Genomic DNA, 19946 nt, shown 5'->3' with positions numbered 1-19946 from the left:
GGATAGGGCAGCAACGATTAAAATGTGGAATTAACTAGGGTAGGGCATAATGGTTTACTACGGGGTAAAGGTTTAGTTAGAAGGAGGATAAGTGGACTTTTCATATTTTCTGCAAATTGTTTTAAGAAACCTAAAGACTGGGTCACCCGAAAATATGTAGTGGTGAGATTTTCACCTTGAGGCTTGTACCTCAACTTGGGGCCTCCCACCTTATTTGCTCTGAGCCGCGAATAATTCACAAGAGTCACATCACTTTTTGCTCACATTTAATTTTTATTTTGATTTTTTTAATGCTGCACAACACAATATTTATTTATTTCATTTATTTCATTTATTTATTTCTGTTTGCTGCTGTTATTTTAATCTTTTACTGAAAGTGAGAGGGAACTGTTGTGGCCTTTTCTTTTTCTGTAGGCCGCCTTAAGCTTTCTAAATTTGGAAACATCTAAGCAAGCTGAAGGAAAATGGGGGGTTTTGAAGGAAAATGGGGGTTTTTGAAGGAAAATGGGGGTTTTTGAAGGAAAATGGGGTTTTGAACAATCAGTGGGGAAAGGAAAGGTTGCTTTGTTAATCATGCCCTATGGTGGGTGATTAACTGCTTGTACAATTACGTTTTAATTTTCATTAATTGTGCTTAAGGCTTTAATTAAATTTGGATGTTCCCTTTTTAGAGCAGCTCATACTGACGAAGATGCATGCGCTGGATGATGTCGCGGCAATCGTTGAAGACACGGCGGATGTTTTCGGTGTCCACGGCGCAGGTAAAGTGAGGGTAGCAGTAGTGGCGCCCGTCCCCGCTGGCAGTGCTGATTCTCTGTGGGGACACAACACGGGATGGGTCAGTGATGCCCTCATAGGAACCACCCTGTCACCAATGGGGACATCTACCAGGGATGATGACTGTTGCCTAGCTAGGAGTGTTGTATTAAGACAAAACCCAATGAAGGGGTACACACAGCTAAAACTCACACTGGGTATTGGTGAAGAACTGGATAGTTCAATCCCCAAATTTAGCATTAAGTTATGTTTATAGCCATAGGATAAAGTGGGGAGGGGGGAGCAAGAGAGGGAAGTAAAGAACAGGCTCTACTCACCAGAAACTCATCACGAATGAAGTACTTGGCCCGGGTCACGCGTGGGTCCTCTCCAGGCTCAGGAGTAGCTGTAAAAAATAGAAATATTTCATTACTTAAGGTAATTAAAGGTTAGAGCAGATCTAGGGTGCTAATATCACTGTAGCCCCCTAACTTCTTAGGACTCTGAAGTAGAAATAGAAATAATTTTTTCTTGCTTCCCTTATAAAATCCTTTATAAGTTTGGTGGTGGGAGGGGGTGGGGGTTTTCAGCCCAGCCTTTTGAGAAAGAACCACCTAAATGGGCAGCCACCAAAAAACAGAAGCCACACGTACCATCCTCAGGAGTAGTGTAGCGCGCGAACTCTGGAAAGTAGTCCTCAATCTTCGATTTCCCAGCAAGGACTTTCTCAGCGAGCAGATCTTGCTTGTTGAGGAACAGAATCACAGAGATCGTGCGCAGCCATCTAGCAAGGATGGAGGCGGGTTTCAGACGCTCGCCCTAGCTCCTTTTTTGCTAACAGGACAAACCAGGGCAGGGGTGGGTTTTTACTCCACAAACCTGTTGTTCCAGATGCTCTTGAAGAGGTTCAGAGCCTCCTGCAGGCGGTTGGTCTGGTTGTCCTCTCGAATGACCATGTTGTAGCTGCTGCTGGCTACCACGAAAATGATTGCAGTCACATCTAGCCACAAGAGAGCAACAGCAATGAGTGTTAGAAGCTAACATGGTCCTTGACGATCACAAAAGCAAAATGTGCTTTAAGAGCGAGGCCGAGTGCATCCCTACCGTTGAAGCACTGGATCCATTTGCGGCGTTCGTCGCGCTGGCCACCCACGTCAAACATGCTGGCGGGGAAGAAGGACACGTGGTTATATCAAAGGGGCCATCGCTCCAACCGCCAGAGGGAACATCAAGAAACCACTATCTCCCGGGGGCATGGGGGGCAAGGGCAATATACATAACCTAAACTTTTGTACCCCCACAATATGCTGAAATAAGAATTAAAAAAAAAAAAAAAAGAAAAGAAACCACTATCTCCATTTTATAAAGAAGTGAACTATTTATTCTCTTACTGGAAGTTGACTTTGTCCACCTGGAACTTGGTCTCAAAGATTCCAGAAGTCAGGACACGGCAGCGAAGCAGGTCCTAAAACAAAATTCAGGACAATGGCTCTCACACAAACCAATCGAAATAAGAATAACTGCCAATCTAGAGCAAAAATCTTGAGAAGCTTGGCAAGGGGGCTGAGTCCTCTGATTGTGAGAAGTTTTGCATACCTGGTCAGTTGGCACATAGTCATCCTGCTTGATGATATCAATCTTGTCCAGGAAGCTGGGACAAAAAGACACATGGAGGTGTTCAGAGCACGCACATCTATTTGCCAACTATTTGTGTCTCTACAAGGTCAGGCTAAACGGAAACGACTGTCCCACAGTTATAGAGCATTAAGTCAATGGCACTTTTGCTTGCACATTGATTACATTTATGACTCAAAGCTTAGCCTTAAAGGGGTTAGGGCAAACAGAATTTAAATAAATTTAGGAACTGGGGAACTAGAAACGTGTCTAGCAGCTATCTATGAATTCTCAGGGCACCCAGACTACACACATAGCACAGGGCAGTGGTGGAGCTTTGTTCTTCAAGTTCTTCTTTTTAAAAGTTTACTTTTGTGCATCTCAAGCAGTAGAGAGAGGACCCCAAAGCAGAACTATCAGATTCTGTGCTGTCTGATAACGACTGACAAAACTTTGAATTGCTTGACTAAAATGGCACATGGTATGAAAATTGTCTAATGCCACCTCATTCAATTGTAAAAAACATGTAGAGTGGCACACTTGAGAGCAGCAAGGATTTTCCCCTCAAGGGCAAAAGGGATTGTTTTAGTTACTGAGAATCTGTATCCCTTCCTTTTTACTTTTTAAGAATCTCATTGATTAAAGAGAACAAAAGAGGTTGGCACAAAGAGGCCCTTCCTGCCCTTAACCACCCTGAGCAGGAAACAAACACAGAGTTCCCTTCCGTTCTATTTGGTCCATGAAAGAGAGCACTCCAGATATTAAACTTTTAGTTTAAAAAAGTATCTTGCTTGTGTTGCTTGACTAGACACACAGGAAAATTAACTTTTAAAAGAGTGGGGTAATTTAATTAATATGGAAAATTAATGTTAAAGCCATTTTTTTCGGGGGGGGGGTAGAGTTTGGAATTGTTTTAAAGTGGGCTAATCAAAAAAGAAAAATCACAAAGGGAAAAAAGTCTATTTAAAGAAATTCCGTAAGTTTTTTTCCCCCTTCCTTTTTACCAGTTCAGAGTTAGTCTGGCTTAGAGGATATACTAACTTGCCCAATCAATCTTACATTACAGCACCAGGCCAGAAATAGCTCCCCAGCCACCCTGGCCTCCAGCATGTTGCCATGGCAACAGAACCACAGTTCTATAAATAGCTCATCAGCACCAAATCTTGTGAGAGAGACATCTGGAGTGGGGCCAGCCAAACCCCAGCTCAACAAATAAAAATAGGCAGCTTAAGAAATGGGCACGGTACCAGTATCTCAACTTTAACATAAAGGCAGTTCAACCAGAAACATACTGGTCATTGCAAATGCAGGGCTGTTTGAACCATCCCATAAGGGAAGACATTTTAAAAGTTTTAAGCTACTTTGTTCTCTTTTTCTCTGAGTTTCCTTAAAACTTTTCATAATCTGTGCAAATGGTGCACTTTTTAGCTTTTAGTTTCAGGAGTAATCAAGTGTTGCTTAATAAAAAAAAAAAAAAAAACCAAAAAACTTTTAAATAATATGACCTTTGCCCCCCAAAACCTGGCTCAACTACTGTTAATTAATAAATTTGTTATTCCACCCCCAGCATTTAAAACTGGGATGGTTAAACCCTCCTAATCTTGTACCTGTACTTAACTTCTGACTTGGATCCAAAATACAAAATGCAAACAATTCCAGGATTTCCATTTGTTTTGCGTTACTATAATTAGCACTTCCAGCTTTTAGATCAAACTTTTCAGAAAATCAGGGACTTTGTTGAAGGAGGAGTGGGGGCTGACCAAGATGGACTGTTTTTCTGTTCCTTGAAAAAATATACAAGTTTGCTTGTATATTAAACCATGAAATATCTATGTATGTGACAACTGAAAGTAATCAAATGAACTTCCTATGGGAAAGCAGTGCAAGGGAAGGATAAATGGACAGATTTCGCACACCCTGACCCAAGCCTATGCAATCTGTAGAAAACAGTATTTTAAAGAACTTGCTTTTTGTTTGTTGTTTGACTGCTATTACCTCTTCCTCCCTCCTACTTTTTAAACTGGTTTTCGCAATCAGTTCCTCAGGCTTGGGGCTACTAACTAATGCAATTTTAGCTGTCTGTGAGCCAGCCTGGTACCTTGGTTCTGATTAGTTAGTACTTTCTATAGCAAAATTGGTTCAGAGTTTCAGCTACTTATAATAAGAAAAGCTAAAACACCAAACCTCTACTGCCTACCCCTCCCCCAGTCACAAAAGACACCCCCACTACAGAATATCACTCACTGAGATTGCTTTGTGCGTTTGTGCAGCAGCAGCAAACAAAAGTATCTTTAAATTTTTTTATAACCCTGACCACCATATGTCTGCTATATCATGTGCGGGTGGAGGGAGGTCATAAACTATTTAAAAGGCCACTTTCCAGATATGTGGTATTACGTCCTCTGGAAGAGAGACCACGAAGGGTGCTGTGGCTGGAGGGAGGGTCCCCCAGGGAAAGGCAAGGCAGGTATCATGCAACTGGTGCAGCAGCTTAGGCATCAAGTGGAGGTGTGCAGTAAAATCTGTCTATAGGACTTTGGAGAAAGATGTCTTTCACATCGCTCTGGCTAGCCCTTAACCTGTCATCCTCTCAGGTAATCTGTTTTACTTGAAAATAACCCCACCACTGTGCTGTGTTGTTTAGGTGTTCAGTTTAGGATTTAAAATCCACCGACCACTTACCATCCTTGAATCAAGACCCGGTGTGAAGGAATAAATGATATGAAATAGAGTTCAAAAGTCAAGACAACACAAAACTCCACTCCATCTAGATTCACTAATCTAATAATATTGGACTATGGCAGCTACTACGGTCACCCGACAGCAGAATCAGCAAAGCAGTTAGCTACCAAGGAGGGGAAGCATGTTTTTGTCCTCCCCGTTCCTGTTTGTCATGTTTTTAAATTACTGCAGTAAAATGTAATACTTTTACATTATCCCAAGTGGGAGAGCTGCCCTGTTTCCCTAAATGTCTGGAGGTCAATTCAATTAATTACATCAAGCTAAGTATAAGCATCACTTTACTGAAAGTAATTATCATTTTGCTCTAACAGGCATTAAATGTTTATATAATATAATGTCACTGCACTAAAAAAATGCAATTAAGAGTTTTTCTTAATAAAACAAATGAATCAGACTAGAACTTTCTAACTGCAAGCAGGATAACTGGTTGGCCTCTGTGAAAGGAAGTGACTTTAAAAGCAAGAGTGGCAGGTTTTTTTGTTTTCTCCGTGTTTGCCTGCTTTACGTGCTGAAAGGGTACTTACTACTGGGCACAGTCGATCAGCTGGTACTCGTTGGAGCGCTCATAGCAGGCGCGCACTCCTTCATCCTGCCACAGAACCTTGGCATGCTCGTAGAATTCCTGAAGACGAACATGAGAGAACATGTTGAAAGATCGGAGCTCCAACAAATCAAGAACACTGTCATTTGAACTCTAGGACCATAGTTTACTATGTCACCTACACTTGGTGTGAATCTGAATTTTGAGCCCATTTAATGAATTAATGCTCATAAAAATCTTTAAAGTGAGAGTCCCAAGGTACCCTTGGGTGCTCTCAGTGGAATAACTGGACAATTAGTACCTGTGTGCCATATTTAACATGCAGTTTTGTTTGTCCTAAGATGTGGATGAGGGAATAATTAAGCCTGCCACAGCTCAGGACATTTTCCCTCATAAAAAATTTATAATCTAATAAAGTAAGAATTGTAGAATTAAAGGGTGCTGTTTATTTTTGAGGATAAGGTAAGCCAAGATTTACAAGGGGTGACAGAATTTTCATTATCCATCTTGAACAAAGCCCTAATGATCATTAGTTGTTTTTTTTTTTTAAACATTAAGGGTATGCACGAGATTAATTTTTTCCTAAGGATCAATGTGTTTGCCCCAAAGTGTGGTTTGGACACCTGCCGGGGTGTGGGCTATCACTGATGTCCCTATGTGATCGGTGCTCAGGTGGGCGGGGCTAAGGCCACAAGAGAGGGGTGCGGCTTACAGGAGGAAAGTCAAAGTCCGGCTTGTTCATCACACTCAGAATGTAGTCCACTCTGAACTGGTTCTCGGGGTTGGCCAGCTCCACAGGTGGCACCAGGTTGCTCATGGCGGCCACAATGGTCTGAAAGTGATTTAGCAAAGCGGTCAGGGGACAGCACTGTCTGAGAGGGAGGCTAAAGGACAGAAAGGGCAAGGAGGTAGCACGTACTTCAATGGCCTCCTTCAGGTTGTTTTTGATGTCCTGCACTTTGACTGCCTTATCACTGCAGTGGGATTGAAAAGAAAAAAAAATCATATTGCATACTGTCCATTGGGAGTGTTGCTTTAATCAAGATATTCCAACTAAAAAGCATAGTATTCTGTTCTTCAAGGAGTGGTGGGTTCAGATCTGTGCAGAGATTGGAAGTACCTGAATAAAGGTGGTTTCAAATCATAACCTCCTGAATGTGTCCTGAGAACACACCCAGTGGGGCAGATTAGCAGACTGGCATTGTGATCACAATTGAGGCTACTGTACCAGAAGTTGCAAAGTCCATTTACTATCTCATATGCGGGCCCATGGGTTTGAAGCCCCCACACGCTACACACTAACACTTCCTAAAAGGTTTCCACTGACCCTTATTGGCATCCTATTGGGGGTGGGGAGAAAAACAGCCCTATGGTTTGACTTGGAATTCACTCAGTTGCTAAATTAGCATACTGAGAACCAGTGAATGCAGGTGGTGGTGTTAACAATACTTAATTATAGATTTCAAGGCTTTGTGGCTTTATTATTTGTTTGTTTATTTAAATAGTCGTTATGTGTATGCTGTTCTGGGCACTGCAGCTAGCAGCAGTGAACAACATTCCTAGTTTAGGAATGTTCGTAGACATTGGTCCCTCAATGTGAACAGGAATGAAATTAAAGATTCCACCCCCAGAAGTGCTTATGATGGTGGGTGGGGTCAGGTCCCTCTGTTAAATAGAGGTTAGGGGTTTTGTTTCTTTCTTTTAACTAGATATATAGAATAGCTAGCCTATGTGGTCTTCATGCAGTGAGCTATATTCAGAGTCGTTGGTCCCATGGGTAAAGGCCATGCCCTTTGGCCTCTGGGCACCCCTGACAGAATGTTAATTTTTGCACCAGATTACACTGATCCAATGTTGCATGTCTTTCAGAAATTAGCCTTCATTAGAGGCACAGCCGAGGAAGATTCTTGGGCCTTTTGCTTGGAGTGAACATCTTGCCACACCCACAGCCCAAACCCTGCCCTCTTTGTTAGAGTGGGGGGAAGAGAAACAACATGCATAGCATGCCTACGACGTGTCAGGCCCGGGATGGGACTGCATCCTCATGCAGAAGGCAGGCGCTGCACTCCTGCCCCACTGGTGGGGAAACTGAGGCTGAGAGAGGGGAAAGGTCTTGCATCACAGAGGCAGAAACTGGGGCAGGGTGCAGGGTGGGGGTGGGGCGGAGGAAGAAGGGACAGAGTTATCTTTTTCATTGTGGTTTGTTTTTAAAAATCTTCTGAGATTCCCAATTTTCAAAGCATTCACTTGGTTAATTTGCCATGTCATAGAATGGAGGGAGAAATTAAATAATCCCTCTGGAGTGGAACACAATAGAAAAGAGGAAATGCAGAGGGGGGGTTAATAGCAACTGCAGCCTGAAGGGGTGGTTAGTGATGCAGTGGGGGGAGAAGGGGGTGTCAAGCACATGCCTGTCAACAGGCCCTCACCCCGCCCCCCGCCCAACTTGGTCTTTCCTTTTTCAAAGAATTGTAATAGCTAATATTTCCTGAGCATTTTATTCTTTCTGAATAAATATTTGTGTATTTGAGGGGTGGGCCCTCATTTTCTGAATGATCTCATCTCACCCTTTTCGTAGGATCGGGGCTTTCTCTTAAACAGGCCTTTTGTAACACTGATCTTGGAGTAAGGGGCCCACAGAGTTTACCAGGAACACTCATCAGTGGTGGGGGATGTGGGGGGGGGGGAGATGTCACCAGAAATCCTCTCAAGGGCCATTTAAGTGCTATAAGTCCAGAGAACCTAGGGGCAGAGATGGGCAGAGGTAAGCTGCAGACCCCAAGTGTGGAACTTGTGCACAAAACTGAAATCTGCCTTGGGCCCCTGGACTCTTAAAGGACCATCTATTCTTGCAAGAAGATGAGTCTCCTGACCACCCTGTGGGACTATTCTGCTTTGTACATGCAGAATTGAAGCTCATTTCTGAAATTAAGAATTTCCAGCCTTGGTATTATAGTTTCAGATCAATTATTTAGATGTTAGAGATTAAAAGGACGTGTGTTTGATTGCCCCTAATGTTCACTCTTGGATTCAGAATTTACCTAAAACCCCCCTAGGACAAATCCATTCCCATTCATTAAAAACAGGCTCCATTTCATTGGTAATGAAAGCCATTAACCTTTGGTTTTAAGGTTCCACAACAGTAAAATTAGATATGTTTGGGTACTAAATACCCAGATCTGCATAGAGCAAGAGAAAAGTATTTCCAGAAACAAGTTTTTCATTCAGTTTGATATTTTGGTCTAAGTAGTAGTAGTATAATTGGAAAACTTCCAGTCTTAAAATACAGATATTTTGAGAACGTGTTCAGTATTCATCTACGTATGTGAATAGGTGTGGGAGTGTATCAAGTATAAAACAGCTAAAATAGAAATCTAAAATCTAATTCGGGTGTGTAATACTAAAACATAAAATTCTTCCATTGAAGCAATTACTATGTAGATGGAGATATTATACTGGGGGTTGGCAGGTTTATCATCATTTTTACTATCACTTAATGAATTTAACGTTGATTGTGAAATTCAGAGAAAATTCCTTAGATGTCTCTAAACTACTTGACAAAGGCAAAATATATGCCGATTGCTAGAATTCTGATTGACTAAAAAATGGGGCCTGGAAGTACTTTTAGGATATTGCTGGTCCCCTCCCCCCTCCCATGTATAAAACAGATTAGGTGGGCTAAAATTTTAAGAGCCCCCCACCCCTTTAGCTAACTAAGTGGTAGGGAAAGCTATGTTGTACTAAGTTTCATTCAGGTCTATACCTTAATCTTTGTGCTTTTGTGGGAAAAGACAGACAAAAGAAGGAAGACAGAAGACAGACTCAAGATACAGGGATTGCTGAAACATGCAGAGAGTTTTTATTTATCAGGAATGTTAATACTTATATTTACTTTAGAACAGAGTCACAGAGACGTGCAGGCAAGGTATTAGTAGGGTTCAAGGGTGTAGCACAACATCTAGTACACAGCAGGATGCTGAATAAGGAAGGACTTGTCATCTCTCTCAAATGCCAACTTTTGGTACAGTAGCTTGTCAATTAGCCATTTTTTTAAAAACTGTTCTACTACATTTTTGCCAATTAAAGATGTCATTCCACTTTTGTTGTTTTTCAATCTCTTTCAAGGTCAGGTAGTAGGGGCCCCATCCCCCCTCCCCCAGAAAACAGAATAGTATTCTTATTAGAAGTTCCTAAGCCCGGGCAATTCCAGCATGCAAATTGTGATAGGACAGGGCGGGAAGAGGAGAAACTGTAGCCATCATCTAGGGATAAAATATTCTAAAAGAAACAGATGAACAAACATGTGTCAGTCACTTTGTCCCCGACCCAATATCCTTTGCCCCTCCTCTCCCCTCCCCTCCCCACCTGGCCACAGAAGCTGTTTCTCTGAGAGGCCCTAGGCTAAGTTAATGGCTCTGCATGTTCTCATGAAAAATAGCTGCTCCAATCACTTCATGCAGAATATATGCAAGCAGAGCTAGCATGGTTACCTGGCATGCGCATGTATGTTTGTATGTGATGGATGTGGGATGCAGGAAGCAAAATAAATAATTTGATAATGAATGGAAAAAAAATGGATGCCGTTGTGAATTTCCTTATCCACTAGCTAATGTGAAGTGCTTTGGATTAAAATAAATTTGATCATTTTTAAAAGGCCAGAGGCTTTTCCAGATAATTTTTAACAACGACCTGCTCCAAGATGCCAAGGCATTTTTCAAAATTAAGGATGGTGCCGCATTACGTATTTTAATAGAGGGGAAATATATATATATATATTTTTTTTTTTTCCCAAGAGGTCTGAAATTTTAAAATCAGACCAACCACTGGGAATTTAGTAGATAGTTTTAAAAACAAGTAGCTGGTTCAAATGGAGAACTGGGGGAAAATAGAAACCATATGGAAAAACATCAATTCTCAAAATCCTAAACTGATCATCTAAAGCCGAAATCTATAACGTTCCCCCAGCTGGATCTAATTATACTTTAAGCATGGCCAAAAACTGTTTTGCACTTCACTTGCTCCAAAATGTTAAGAGATTGTTTATATGTTATTTGCAAATGTATAACAATATGGCTGATGCCCCCCCACCCCCCCCCCCGCAAATGATTTTCATTTTCTTCCCAGGTCTCTGTCCTCAGTTTCCCAGTATGATCTTCATGTTTGTTTTCTTAAAAAATTTTCCTTTTTTTGAATGTGCCTACCCTTCGCTGTTGCTCCTTGCAGCCTGTGCGTCCTCTTCGCCGCCCCTTTTAAAGAGAGATTGAAAGCTCACCTAATCTGCAAGGCACCGCAATTTCATACACACCCCACAAAGCCTGTCTACATCCCTAAACAATCAGCCAAAAGCAAATGCAACAATTCGCGCGCAATCTTCCCGTTAATTCTTAGGTCGTTAATTCTTAGGTGGCCTTTCTGGCTAAATTGGAATGTCTATGGAGACTGCAGGCCATAGGGGGAAAAGTTCCACACCTTTGCTGCAGTATTAACAGAGCCCTCTCGAGACTCTGGTCCGATCCAGGAGGGACAGATAATTATTTTCTTGTGCTTTCACTAAATGTACATGCATTAGGGAGACAAAACAGTGATTTATCTCACAATTCTTTTGAGAATATGGCAGCGCATGAGGCTCCCAGGTCAGAATCTTCACAATGTTGCATATGAAAACGCAAAGGCATAGGTGATTTTGCCCATGAGTTCCTGGTATAAAATTAATGACCTCCCTTCTTGCAGTAGAGGAAATTGTAAGATGTTTTATTTATAAATAATTGTTCTCTATAAATTGTCATCAATTAAAACTATGTCTGGACTGTGATGCAGCAGAAAAATTAAAAGACCCCCCCCCACTACCACCCAAAAAAACCCCCAAAACAAAAAAACCCCAAACCTGATCTTCATAAATAGTAGGAATTTCTCCTTGAAGGTGGAAGGGCATAATAGCTAAACCTGCTACATGATTTTGTAATTGATTAGCTTAGCTCAACCTATGTGAATGGTGTTTATTTTCTCCTCTGGCACTAAATATAAAGAATTAAGAATTTCAGAATTGGTTTGTGACAAGTGAAGGTGACTGACTTAACAGCATCTGTGTGCACACTGATTAACTCATTGAGAGTCACCATAAATAAAATTGGTAAACTCTCCCGTTTTTCTGCATAACAACCAATCTTTCTGGGTTCACAGCTAAACTATAAAAAGCATCCTAAACTAAAATGACCATTTGTACTGGTGATGTCATCTTTTTCTAACCCCCGATTACCTGATCTAACAAATTCTAGAATTTTCCATAAAGAGCTGCCTTCCATGTCCTGAAAGGTGATAAAATTTACCTTTGTTTCCCTAGTGGTTAGTGCGTAGTAAGCAATAGCAAGCAGCTTTTTGTTTTGGGGTTTATAATTGAATTAAACCATGCGCAACTGAGGGTAAATTTCCAACTGGATCCAGGTTTAAGAAAGGGAGTAAGATTGCTAACCAGCTAGTAATTGCAAACTAGCGCCTCCAGTTGCTTGTGAATCTAGTGAGATTAACCCCTTTCACACTGGTGAAAACAGGCTGGTAAACTTAGTTTTTTTCTGTTTTACACATTTTGTTACAACGGCCCCATCTTGAGCCTGGGGACAAAAGTGAATTCCCTGATTTACTGAATGCTCCGTTTGCATTCTTCATGGCAAGCAGGACCCCATCTCTCACACCTCTAACATAAGCTGTCTTTCTCTCTTTTTTTAAATCTTTATTCTCTCACTGCAGTATTGCCACGTTGTCCTATACCACGATGCTTGGAAGGACTTTTCAAAGGCAAAACTGCTCCTGGATACGGCCGGAAGTACCTAATCTCCAGTTTTCCCATCATTTACATGTTTCCTTTTCATTTCTTTAGGCAGGGATACTGATTTTTTTTAAAAATGGAAACAATTTACCCATAATCATGATTCAAAAGGGGGCAAAAAAAAAAAAAAGAATTGTAAACAAGGGCTGCCACTTCCAATGTGAGAATATCATTGAAACAATGTTTCCCTAATAGTTTCAAACCCCTGCTTTGGTCCATTACATTGAAATCTGCTGGGGGGGGGGGGGCCTCTGCAGTGGTCAGCATGGGCCAGGCAAGGGGGTGGCCACGGCCCTGACAGCCATGTTGAAGACTCACTGCACCAAAATCTGGGAGGCTGCGACAGAGGACCTAGCCTCAGTGAGGCTGTCACAGGGCCAAGTACTCTTAAGTGTCCTCTGCAACCAGGCACTATTTTCCTGGGATAGGGAAATGTTTTACACAAACACTGGTGCTTTATTAATATTGTTATTATTTGTTGCGCCTAAGATTGTGTGTGTGGGGGGGAAGCCCCAATGTCGTCTTACCAGAGTTTTCTAATATGTAAATTAGGAAGAAATTAAGTGAAAATTGGCTGCCCAGCCCTCAAAACCTACCTACACTCCCTAAAGGTTAGTATAAAGTTTGTGGCCCTTAGTACGTGCCCTTTCCGCAGATTTGACACTTACTCTCCATTAAACCCATTAACATGCAGGATCCTCATTTGCTTCACAATCGTGCTTTTACCAGATTCTCCAGCACCTAGAAAATGAAAGTAAGTCTCAGGTTATGAAGCAGGCTTGTTACACACTTTGGGCAGGGAAAGGACCGCTGTTTGTTGTTGTTGTTGTTGTTGTTTTTCCATAGAAGCAACACACAAAAAACAAACACAACAGACTTGCAATTTTCCTTGACATTTCGACGCACAGAAAATGAAATAAATATCCAACTCGGTGTCTACCTGCGGTATTTCACCATCAGATTAACAGCAAGAGTTAAATATTTTGCTGTTTTTAAGTGGGTTTTTTTTTCTCCCCCTTTTGGGTGTTTAAAAAACTGTGGGGTGGCAAAGGAAAGGGGCAAAGAGAAGGAATGACACAATTTTGTCATTTGAGGGGGAAACAAGAAAACTGAAGTTAAAACTGTGAAACTGAATTCTTGATAAACGAGCAGTCACTGGTAACATGTACACATGAGTGTATGTAGCCAGATAACTACTAGTTGTCAGGTGTTGTTTCATGGTTAAAATACCCAGGACTCACAAACAGCACACAGACACTGCAGGCTCCTCCACATCACGTATTGATGCAGCACTTCCCTCCTAAACATTTTCAAACTGCAGGTTTTGTGCAGGTTTCCCACCCCTTGGGCTACTTAAAAATCCACCCCATAAACCACAATATTATATTTTATCTACTTGTCCACCCCCCTTTCCTCGCAAACTGTATCTTTCTAAAGTTAAATTCCCTCTGGATACAACAGCCATGTTGCAGAGGAAAATGGAAGAATATCAATTATCTGTCATCTTCTGAAAAACCACATTTTAATATCTAATACAGTGCTTGAGACTGTATTAGCATTAATATTAGTAACCTGCAACAACAGTAAGGAGTAATAAAAGGACAAGACTTAAATCATAAGGAAAAATATTCCTGGGATCCACTAAATTTGAAAGATCCCAAGTCCTTCCCAACTAGAAAAATATGAAGGAACACATGCCTCCATTTTAAATCACCTTTCATTTGTTAAAAAAAATATATATATATGTACACATTTATGGGAAAAACAAACATTTCCATCAAGCTAGAGGGAGGATTGCTGCTATTTTGCATTTTGGTTTTTGCAATGCACTCTCTCCAACAAATAATCCTTGTGTGAACAGTTTTTTGCCCTCCTCCCACACAAATCTGTTTGGTTTTTACCCCCCCCCCTTTTTTTTACTTTTAATTGTATTAATTGTTTTGTTTTAATGACCAGATAGCACAGCATTCCTCCCTTGCTTGCCTTTTCTCAAGGCTGTAATCAATATCTGTAAAAGTTAAAATTAGTTTCCACAGAAACATTGATTTCAAAGCAAACACTCTATCTTAATGAGCCTAAATTAAAATATAAAAGGCACTATTAAGAGATTCCATGAAGAGAATTAATAATATTAATCAGGATCTCCAATATTTTAATGTTGGAAGTGTTAAAATGTGCAACACTATCTTTTACAGGCACAAACAGATCTGTGCCTCAGTTTCCACATTTATGAAATGTGGCTGAAAAATTATTGTATGATTTTTTAGGGTTCTCTAATTCACTTAATTTTTATGCCATTAAATTAAGATGGAGTAAAAAGGATTTAGGGTGTTATTATGTTTCCTCTTTTGGGGGGAGGCATTATTTGGTGAGAATCACCATTTTAAAAAAGCAAAATGTTGTGTCACTGGCTTGGGCTACAGATTTTTCTGCCAGAGGCTGTCAATAAATCATGATAAAAATGCAGCCATATAGACTAAGACACTTAAAAAGATTATCCCACAGTGATGCCAGGTGTGTTCAGAGTAACAGTCTCAAATTAAGTGGAGACTTTGTAATTACTGCACAAAAGGTGTTAGAAATTTAAGGTACCATTAGCATCACACTTAAATTAGTATTCAAATAGCAAGATAGCATTCATGGGAAATATTCTAGACTTTTCCAGATTTATACTTTGAAATCAAGTCCCATGCATATTAATATTCACATAATTCTGCCTTAAAAAGTTTTAGATGAGACTTCAATATATGTACCATTTAATAACTGAATTTGCAAATGCATAAACACCAAAGACACTTATTTTCACTTAATTATTTTCTGCTTTTATAAATCTGGACCCGGGAGAACAAAGACGTGACCCATCCAAAAAGAGCAAACCAAACACCACCAAAGAAAAAAAACAGCCTTTTACATTTTATTCCTTATAATCAAGTTGTTTTGTTGAAATAGTGACCATGAACTAGGTCTTAACCTAGTAAACTGACAAATTTATTCAGATAGCCAAATTACCAAGGAAGTGGAAAACTTCCATGCTAATTAATGCTTGTAATTTTTTTGGTCATTTCAACAATTTTTTATGCTGCTTTTATTTTTTCCCAAAGCAGCACCTTAAAGAAAAAAGGAGGAAAGCCATCTCCTTTAACATTTTTTTGGTCAAAGAGGAAAAATCACAACCAAAAAAGAAAAACCAAAAACCAAACAACCAAATGTCACTTGACAAACAACTAATTAATGTCTTTTCATCTCCTCCACCTGGAATAAAAGTCTTCTCCTTAGAGCGCTCTCACCCCCCCACCTTGAAAAGCACCAAAAAAACAAACAAACAAACAAACCACACCATTTCCAGACCAAGAAGCCATTTACAGACAAATGTCATTTTCCAGTTTTATATGATTTGTGAATATCTTTGTTTTTTCGTTTTTTATAAAGCACTCGCAATGTGGCCAACCAGAAGGAAAATGTGTGTTTTTTAATGGTTTATTAAAATGAGGCGGGGGCCGCTGCTGGGGGGCAGCTGCTACAATTAATTCTCTTCTTTGCTTTTCAAAAGCCTGCAAGTCTGGAAGGGGAAAAAAAGGTCACACTGTAAAATGACGTGTCATTTGGCTTCACTGGGCACTTTTGGTACCAACTGTATGCATTTTTGTGTTGGGGGGGGTCTGTATTTTATTCGACTCTCCTCTTTCTTCCACGGCCCGGCCTGGCCCGGGACACGTCTGCTCCGCGCACGGTCCGTCCTGCCCGAAACGCACCAAGTCGCGCCCAGAGGCTGCCGCCCTCCCCCCCTCAGGCGCCACGACTCGCTCGCGCCCCCTCCCCCCCACTGCACCACCTTTACGGCTCCAAGCCTTTCCGAGGGGCTGATGTCACCCGCCCCCCCACTCTCCTCGGCCACTTCCCTAGCCAAAGCCTTCCTTTGGCGAGGCCCCTCCGCCACCACGGCGCCCCCAGCGTCACCCCCTCCTCTTTTCGCCCCTCTTTCTTCCCCCTTTCCCTCTCCCAATAAATCACACACCCCAAGGAGGCGGGTCCCCCTCCCTCGGCCCGCCACCCCATTTCCTGTCCCCGAAACCCTCTTTTTGTCGCAGTCTCCGGAGCCCCGTGGGCCTCCCCTCCCCCTCCCCAGCACACACTCAAACCCCTGGCGTCGTGTAGGCCTCGAGGAAAGAGAGAGAGAGAAAAGAGCGAGGGGAGAGCGAGAGAGAGAGAGAGGGACACACACGAGAGCGGGCGGGCCGGGCAGGGGGACCCACGCCCGCGTCCCCACGGCCCTCCGCCCCATTTTGAGCCCCCACCCGGCCAAATTGGCGCCCCGGGGTCCCCCTTCCGGCCTCGCCCCCCACAGACAGAGCCCGCGAGCGGGCAGCGGGCTCGGGAGCGCGCGCCCGAGGCGGAGGGTGGGCTCGGCGCGCGCGGCCTGCAGGGCGCCCCTCCGGGCCCGGCCCGGCCCGGCCCGGCGCCCCCGCCCCGCCCTTACCCAGCAGCAGCAGGCGGTGCGTGGCCCGGTAGACCTGCTTGTCCTTCTGCAGCTGTTTCTCGATCTTTTTGTTGGCCTCGCGCTGCGCCTTCTCCTCGTTGCGCTGGTCCTCGGTCTTACTGTTTCCGAGACAGCCCATGGCGGCGGCGGGGCGCGGCCGGGCGGCTGCGGCGGGCGCGGGCGGCCTCAAGCGGGCCGGGAGGGCCGGGGCAGCGCCGGGCGGGCGGGCCGGGCGCGGGGAGGACTGGGGACCGCGGGGCGCGGAGGGGAGGCCGGTGGCGGTCGGACCGAGGGGCGCGCGCAGCTCCCCGCCCCTCGAGCCGAAGCCGAGGGGACTGATGGCCGCCGGGCCGAGGCGGACCAGAGCAGGAGCTGCGGGAGCTGCTGCCGCCGCTGCCGCCGCTGCCGCTCTTATTGCCTCGGCCCGGGCCCCCGTCGCCGCCCCGACCCAAAAAGCGCCGCGGCGGGCGGGGGGAGGCGGGGGGAGGAGGAGGCGGCGGCGGCGAGGGGGGTGGAAGGAGGAGGAGGAGGAGGGGATGAGGAGCAGCCGCCGCAGCCGCGGCGGCGGCGGGGAGGGCGGGAGCCGGCGGAGGGAGGCGTCCCCCCGGGGTGCCCGGGAAGGGGGGTCCCTCCGCCGGCTCCCGGCCCAGGACGGGACGGGCTGGGAGACGCCCCCCCGCCCCCCGGGCTCAGGCCCAAGTCGGGCCGGGCCGAGAGGGGAAAGGGGGCGTCTCCGCACCAGTGACGACCCCTCGCACGACGCCAACGCTCCACCCCCCGGGCCGCGTAGCCCAGCGGCCCCCGAAGCCTCGCTCCCCCCTCCTCCCGCGGGCGCCGCCAAGGGACCGGGGTGGGCGGAAGGGGAGGGAGGGAGTGTGCGCCCGGACTTAGGAAAATTTTTGAAAAGAGAGAGACAGAGCAAGCCAGAAAGCAGAGTGTGGAAAAAGCGAGGCGAGCACGAACCAAAGTACAGAGCAACCGAAAAGGAAAATGTGTCCACACACACACACAAATACTAATAAAACTCCACATTACACAGCGATGGTGGTGTCTGGTGGTGGGGGGGTGGGGAGGGGGGGGTGGGGGGTCTGTCTACATGTACAGATCCCGGCGCCAGTGGCGCTGGGCCCCAGGGGCCGAGCCAAAGGCGCCCCTGGCCCCAGAGCGACCCTGGCAGATGCCTCTGCGCCGGGCGCGGGTGCTCCAAAAGCTGAAGAAGGCGCAGCCCAGGAACATTTGGAGGCAGCAGGTCGCCCCGAACAAGAAGCCACAGCCACGGCCCGGCTCCGTGCGCCTCTGCAGCATTAAGTTGAGCACCCACGAGGGGCTGCGCACGGAGAAGAACAGGAACACCACGAGGGGCAGCTGGGCCCTCAGTATTCCGGCCTTGAGCGACCTGGGTCGCCACACGATGCCCCGCACATGAGGCAATGCATAGTAGTCGTCGTCGTCCTCGTCATCCTCGTCCGCTTCCCACTGAGCCCAGGCCCTGCTCGTGCCCTCGCCGGCGGCGCCCTCGCCGAACGCGGCGGCGCCCTGCGCGGCACCCATGTCGTCGAAGGTGGCCGCGAAGGCGGCGGCGGCGGCTTCGGCGCGTCGGGCCTTCTCCGGGGCGTCCGACAGCTTGGTCTTCTTCAGCATCTTCTCCAGCTTCTTTCTCTCCTTCTCTAGCTGCTTCTCCTCCTTTTTCCTCTGCTCCAGCAGCTTCTTCTCTAGCTTCTTGCGCTGCTTCTCGGAGATCCCGTGCCGCCCCGCGCTCTTGGGTGGCGTCGGGGGCTTTGCGGCGAGCGGCTCTCTCGGCTCTGCCAACGCCGCAGCCGCCAGGGCAGCTTCGGCAGCTATATCGGCAGCCGCCGCGGCCGTCTTCCTCTCACTGTCCGCCACCCGGGCTCGGAGCCTCTTGGCCATCTTCAGCATGGTGGCTCCACCACCTCGGGGAGCCCGGCTCCCGCCTGGCTTGGGTACCCTGCTTGTCCCCGGGCTTGGGCTGTCCAGCCCCTGTGCGCCCCGTGTCCGGGGTCTCAGCTTAAGTCCTGCTGCGCTGCCCCGGGGCCGTGGAGCGCGGCTGCCCCGGCTTGGGCTGCTGGGCTGGCTGCCTAAGAGTTAGCGCCAAAAAGGATGAGCAAACGAAAAAGGGGTGAGAACACACCAAAAGCACCCAACAACAACAAGAAACCAAAAACACCAAGAAATGTCAAACAACTCAAAAAAGAAAAGTGAAAAGGCGCGATGGCACGAGTTTGCTGTTACCCTCAGGCGCTCCTTGGTTAGGCTGTTGGGCACGCCAATGGAAAAGAGAAAAGAGAAAAGAGAGAGAATTGAGGGGTGCCCGGGAGGCACAGGGCAGGACAGCAGCGCAGGGCGCCGCTGCCCCGTCCCGGTCCCGGTGGCTCTTGCCCGCGCTGGACGACTTGCACTTCCGCGGGAAGCCCTGGCGCCCCTCGACTTACATGTGAGTGAGGTGCACTCACACGCAAGGCAGTGCCTGCCTGCCTGCCGGCCGCCCGCCGCTGCCCCGCGCCGGGACAAGAGTTCTCTCCAGCCGCGGTGCCGCAGCCCCGAGCCAGAGAGCCAGAGAACGAAGGAGCGCCGTGCCGGGCCGGCCACCAGACGCAGCCCGCTCCGCGGTGCCGACGCGACTGAGTGTCCCTGCCGGGGAACAGAGCTTCTAACCGGCCCGATGACGCCCCAGCCTCTTCAGAGGACCGACCCACCGCAGCGGCCCCTATAAACCGAAGGGGAAGCGCAAAAAATCGGCCCATCGAGGACGCAACCAAATGGGCCGCCGCGCATGCTAGGGGTGTGGGCCGGTGCGGGGACAATGTGGGTGTGGTCAGGGGGCGCGAGGAGCGCCGTGGTGGGGGGCACGAGCGCGCCCAAGACGGTGGGCTCTCGACCCCGCCTCCCAGACCTGCCTCCCAATTTTCGGTGAGTGGTGTAGCCCTGGGCGGCGCTTACCCCTGCTGCGCGCCTCCTTACCTCCGGTTTCCCGG

At 46.1% G+C, this 19946-nt stretch overlaps 1 protein-coding gene across 5 annotated transcripts; it reads right to left on the bottom strand.

Moving 5' to 3' along the window:
- Positions 1 to 282: 282 nt before the first annotated feature.
- On the bottom strand, positions 283 to 19642 carry LOC123622310 (guanine nucleotide-binding protein G(s) subunit alpha isoforms short). Of its 5 annotated transcripts, none has more exons than XM_045528540.1 (13): positions 16954 to 17414; positions 13145 to 13217; positions 10855 to 10899; positions 6573 to 6627; positions 6366 to 6485; positions 5637 to 5734; positions 2353 to 2407; positions 2148 to 2221; positions 1861 to 1919; positions 1636 to 1756; positions 1410 to 1540; positions 1095 to 1162; positions 283 to 814 (listed from the first exon to the last, which is right to left on the bottom strand). In XM_045528540.1, exons 1-13 carry the CDS (start codon positions 17090 to 17092, stop codon positions 668 to 670), a joined length of 1185 nt encoding a protein of 394 aa, XP_045384496.1. In that variant the 5' UTR covers positions 17093 to 17414; the 3' UTR covers positions 283 to 667. The 5 variants fall into 5 exon arrangements, with proteins under 5 accessions (XP_045384496.1, XP_045384498.1, XP_045384501.1 ...); XM_045528545.1 differs by lacking the exon at positions 16954 to 17414 and adding an exon at positions 19404 to 19642 and having other exon boundaries at positions 309 to 814; XM_045528542.1 differs by lacking the exon at positions 10855 to 10899 and having other exon boundaries at positions 6573 to 6630.
- Between the last annotated feature and the right edge of the window lie 304 nt (positions 19643 to 19946).

The sequence above is a fragment of the Lemur catta genome, chromosome 17, assembly GCF_020740605.2.
Source record: "Lemur catta isolate mLemCat1 chromosome 17, mLemCat1.pri, whole genome shotgun sequence".
Lineage (NCBI taxonomy): Eukaryota > Metazoa > Chordata > Mammalia > Primates > Lemuridae > Lemur > Lemur catta.
The sequence above is the reverse complement of the archived record's forward strand: the minus strand, read 5'-3'. Positions and strand labels throughout refer to the sequence as shown.

Excerpts from the sequence above, each read along its gene's own strand:
- LOC123622310 (XM_045528540.1), bottom strand. The coding sequence starts at position 17,092 with ATGGGCTGTCTCGGAAACAGTAAGACCGAGGACCAGCGCAACGAGGAG. Across the intron at positions 6,628-10,854 it reads GCAAGGAGCAACAGCGAAGG|TGATAAGGCAGTCAAAGTGC; the intron begins GTAGGCACATTC and ends ATCCCACTGCAG. Across the intron at positions 2,222-2,352 it reads ACTATGTGCCAACTGACCAG|GACCTGCTTCGCTGCCGTGT; the intron begins GTATGCAAAACT and ends ATTTTGTTTTAG.